General features: G+C 43.8%; 1 protein-coding gene across 1 annotated transcript; it reads left to right on the forward strand.

Annotated features, from left to right (window-relative positions):
- Positions 1-473: 473 nt before the first annotated feature.
- On the forward strand, positions 474-3,976 carry klf11b (Kruppel like factor 11b). Its single transcript, XM_066683952.1, has 4 exons — positions 474-656; positions 1,720-1,977; positions 2,388-3,243; positions 3,357-3,976. The coding sequence occupies exons 1-4, from the start codon at positions 615-617 to the stop codon at positions 3,650-3,652; spliced, it is 1,452 nt and encodes a 483-aa protein (XP_066540049.1). The 5' UTR covers positions 474-614; the 3' UTR covers positions 3,653-3,976.
- Positions 3,977-4,963: the final 987 nt, after the last annotated feature.

The following is a 4,963-nucleotide window of genomic DNA, read 5'->3' on the forward strand; positions in this document are numbered from 1 at the left end:
AGACCCTGATTTGTGTCCTCACTCACTCCACGTTTCCGTGCTTGTCCACGGGCATGAACCGCTGGTTTTCTCTTTCAGAGTACACGGAGGATCTGTGTGTGTGTGTGGCGGTGGTGTCCTCTTTTCCAGCTGAGCAGATGAGGCAGTGTTATTATTATGCTGGAGCTCCTCGGCCTCCAGAGCCCGACCTTTAGCCTAGTTTCCCCGCACGAGGTTCAGCGGGTTTACTCCGACACTGCTGACTCCCACCATGGCCCCGCCCACACTCCCCCACCCCGCCCCTAGACACAGACCCCGCCTCAGCCACGCACCCCCGCCACAACCAATGGCACGGCGGTCACGCACTGATCACGCGTCGCCTCGCATGCCATTGGTCGAGCGCCCTCACACAGTCGCTTCTGATTGGCTGCATGTTGCCACCCGCCACACTGTTGTGAATTTTGTTGTTCTGTTTTTTTCTCCGGGCTTGTTTTACTCAGCTGAGGCAGGACCTTACTGGCAAAAAGAGAGTCTGAATTCCGGTCTCAGTCGTCACTGAACGGGCGTAGTATCTCTTTCAGTCCTTTGTTCTGTTATTCCCTCACCTGACGAGCATTTGCACACAATTTAAACAGATGTCAACGCGACAGTTACTAAACATGGAAGATATATCTGAGGTAAGAGCAAGTACTACAAATATCCCTCGTTTGGAATTAATATTGTGTTGTTTTAATTGTTTACACTGACATTTACTCTTGGAGGATATAGTTAACTTGTTCACCGGCACAAAAGGACTAAGACTTGTTTTGCTTTTACTTTTAATTCAAACTGTCTTTTACTTTTAACTCCAAGTGGTATTCTTTGTTGTATATGTTTGTGTGTATGTGTATTAAATATGTATTATAAACATATTAAAATACATAGGTTCTCATTTTGTTGCTCCTGGTGGTAAAACAATTTTAATTATAATTTAATATAATTAATATACTGTTACTGTTTAACACCTATGATGTATTCATTAGGGCTGGGGTGCTGTTCCACAACGAAGGATTTCTCAATTTAGAAATCCTTAATATAAGATCATTTAAGCCCAGGGTAGAGGAATGTTCAAAAGAAATTTCTCTGCTCTTTCCTCCTTGGACACATTTTCCCTTACACTTATCTGGCTATTAGTCAGTTAATTTACAGCCAAATTCAAGACTGTCAAATAGGAATCCTTGAATTTGGACTTAAGCTATATAATTATCTGGCTAACTGAGAACAACCCCCCGTGGTTTGGTTAACCAGTGCTTTGTAGTGTTATATTAAGTCTACACTGATGAAATTAAGAAAGTAAAGGCCTTTTTGCTGGTACTGGTTATAACTGTGGTTAGTAAACAGCACTTCGATTCTTAAATTTCTCTGTAGTGGGGCAGATTGGGAGGGGCTTAGTGTGAATCATAACTGTTTCTGGCATCATAAATACTTTGGCTTCCTGAGGTTTTTTTTTTTATTGTTCACGACTGCTTCACATGGTTAGTTGGCAAGCGATGTTGTTTGTGCTTTATTTGGCAAAGGGAGGAGACAAGTGAATGATAGAAGGCCATGCAAATCAGGGTGTATTTTCATAGTCATTTTATTCTTACTACAAGCTACTGCTAGGGAACAGGAGGAAATATCATTGCTCCTTCTGATCACCAGGAAAAAAAGATCTGTTTTTGGACATAATTCAAATGTTCTGAATGTTCTCGTGTTTCTCAGGGAGCTCAGATGGAGGTCCATGGGGAATATGTGGAAAGGAGGAGGCATGATAGCGAGCAGTCCTCATGCAGCATGCAAGAATACAATGACCTGGAGGCGGCTGAAGCCCTTGTCTGCATGAGCTCCTGGTGTCAAGTGTCCCCAAGAACTAACGCCTTCAAACCTCGTCCTCTCACCCCAGCATCCGATTCCTGTGACTCCCTCCTGCAACCTGAACTTCCAGAGACTCCCAGGGACTTTGTCTCGCTCTCTTCATTGGTAAGCAAAATAAGTCAACAATAATCAGCCTCAATGTATGAACACTCACTGGAGAATAGGTCCTTTCCAGGGTCTGATTTGTTTGCTGAAGTCTTTGGGTTTGTTTTATGGTAGCCCAGACAGGTGGCTTTCTATAGATAAGCCTCATCTTCTGGATGAACTTCAGCACAAGCTTCAGCATGCAAATTACTAAGCTCACCCATGCAGTTCTACCTCCCCAAGATAAATAGAGACAATACAGCACAGATCATTTTTATTGTCAGTTAGGTAGGTCAGGTTGCAAGACACAATGCAGAATGTCAGTACTGTTCTTTGAAGAAACTATGTACTAATGTTTTCTAATAATAATGTTGATGATCTTGAGCTTGGCTATGTCTTGTTAACACCTTGTATCTTACTCTCTATTACAGTGTATGACCCCGCCTCACAGCCCCAATTTTTCGGAAACCTCCACTACCCTACCAGTGCCAAACTCCCCCTTGACCCGACGCTGCCTGAGTGTCTTCAGCTCCAGACTGCAGCGACCTACTGTGCCCTCTACTGCTGAGATGGCCCCTCAATTTCCTGCTAATGAGAAGCAATCCTCCCAGCCATGCAGAGCCATGGCAACCAGCGTCATCCGTCACACAGCTGACAGCTCCCTCTACCAGAACATTCCACACACTCTCCAACCTCAGATCCCAATCCCAGCACAGACCCAGCAAACACAACAGCCACCACAGCCAGAGGTTCCCTCACCAGTCAGTTCATCCTGCCAACCCCAGACAGAGACCACTGCATTAGTTACGTGTCCCAAAAGCAAGGCTTTGTCCTCCAATGAGAAAGCCCCTTCTAAGTCAAATGCAGCTTCTCCACCTCCCACCTCCAGTCCGCCCATCATTTGCCAGATGTTTCCAATGGCTCAACCCGGGGTTATCTCAGCGACGATTATCCAGGGTTCAACTCCAAGGCCCAGTTCCGGGGTTAAGTCCATCCTGCCACAGCCGCTCTTCATGGGTTCTCCTGTGACCCAGGGCACAGTGATGCTGGTGATGCCTCAGGCTTCAGTTTCTCAGACACAGCAGTGTCCCCAGCAGACAGTTGTTACTCTGGGTAACACCAAGCTGCTGCCTCTGGCCCCAGCACCCGTCTACATGCCATCAGGGCATGGCAGCACCACGCAAATGGACTTCACCCGCAGACGTAACTACGTATGCAACTTCCCTGGTTGCAGGAAGACCTACTTCAAAAGCTCACACCTCAAGGCACATCTCAGAACTCACACAGGTAAGAGATTAGATTGTCTTGGTATAGATGAAGACCATAATTGATTTTAAATGAAGACCATGTTATCTGAAATGTCAGATTTCACTAAAGATGTTTTCCCTTTATTTTTGCAGGTGAAAAGCCTTTCAGCTGTAATTGGGAAGGCTGTGAGAAAAAATTTGCACGCTCTGATGAACTCTCCCGTCACCGGAGAACACATACTGGTGAGAAAAAGTTTGTCTGCCCTGTGTGTGACAGAAGATTCATGCGCAGTGACCACCTTACAAAGCACGCTCGCCGCCATATGACCACCAAGAAGGTCCCCTCTTGGCAGACAGAGGTACGAAACCTCAACAGGATAACAACAGCTAAAGCTCTGCCCCCGGGCTCCACTCTACCAATAAGCATGGTATTACCAGCTTCCAACTGAACATGATTGGCGCTGAGCTTATATGACACAGGGACTCTTGGAGGACAAGGCTGCTAATTATCTCATGGACAAATGTGAACATGCACTGGACTCTTCTCTCTTTTCTTCTACTGCTCTTTTGTATAGTCTGCAATGAATGCAATATTTTGTTTACTCAGTTGTTACAATGATTCATGCACTCTTTTCATTTTTGCCTTTGTGCTGTTTGTCTTAATTTCATCTTTGTTCTGTACATATTTACGTGTATATTCTTTCAGAAATTAATGTTATATTCTTTACTGCCTATGTACATCATATAGTAAAAATCACCTTATAAATAATTATCTACACTGTGATCATATTGCCTCTACTCTTTTATTTAATACTCATTTTTGGTAAACAATGAAGATTAACATTTCATTGTTGTGGTTCATTTTTGAGTGTTAATGAATATCTGGTTTGTGCAGCCACATGAATGAAACACACTTGTAGTAAGGTCAATAGGAAGTGCACTACAAAAAAAAAACCCCAGACATTGCCAGTGATGGTGAGGCAGTGAGGCATCTATCTCTTGGCCCCCAGCCCTTCTTGTAGTCATGCTGTTTCCTGTGGAAGTTTCGCTGACACAGCTCTAGAGTATTTCCTGTATTTTGTGGGGTAGTAGGCTGAGGATATGTGTTCTCACTTATCAGCACTAATCAGGCAGGCACCTGACATTCATTCACAGGCAGCAGGGCTATAGAATATATTCTGCCCATAAAACATTTATGTTCAATCTTTTTTGGTGTGTTTTATCCCAGAAAAAATACTTGAAAATGCTTTGTCTAAAATGGCTGCATGATATCTATGATGTGCACATAGCAGATCAAAACCAAAAAAAAAAACAACTTCTGCAACAAAAAACTGTAGGTCTATTACAAAGCCAAGCACAGACATTTTCTTGACCTATGTAGAGCACTATGCACGGAGTAGGGATCTGATATTCAGCATTAGACTACGACATAACCTATTTGACATACAGGTTAAACACGAATATATTTAATAATAATTCTGCATACGACTGACATATTTCATATAGTATACACAACGTTCACACTTACACTTTTAAGACAGAGAAACAGAACCAACACTTGAAGAGTGACATGATAAAACATCACGTTAAAATACAACTGCTCTCTAACGTCTGAGCAGCTGTGTGAACCGAATGACGACCTGCTTCGCCTCGTCAAGAGGGGAAAAAACACACACCCAGTAACTACGTTTTAATGGACCAATCAGATCGGGAGATATGCCAGGCCGGTGGGAGGCGCGACCAATCAGCTTATCCGAACG

The sequence above is a fragment of the Hoplias malabaricus genome, chromosome 1, assembly GCF_029633855.1.
Source record: "Hoplias malabaricus isolate fHopMal1 chromosome 1, fHopMal1.hap1, whole genome shotgun sequence".
Lineage (NCBI taxonomy): Eukaryota > Metazoa > Chordata > Actinopteri > Characiformes > Erythrinidae > Hoplias > Hoplias malabaricus.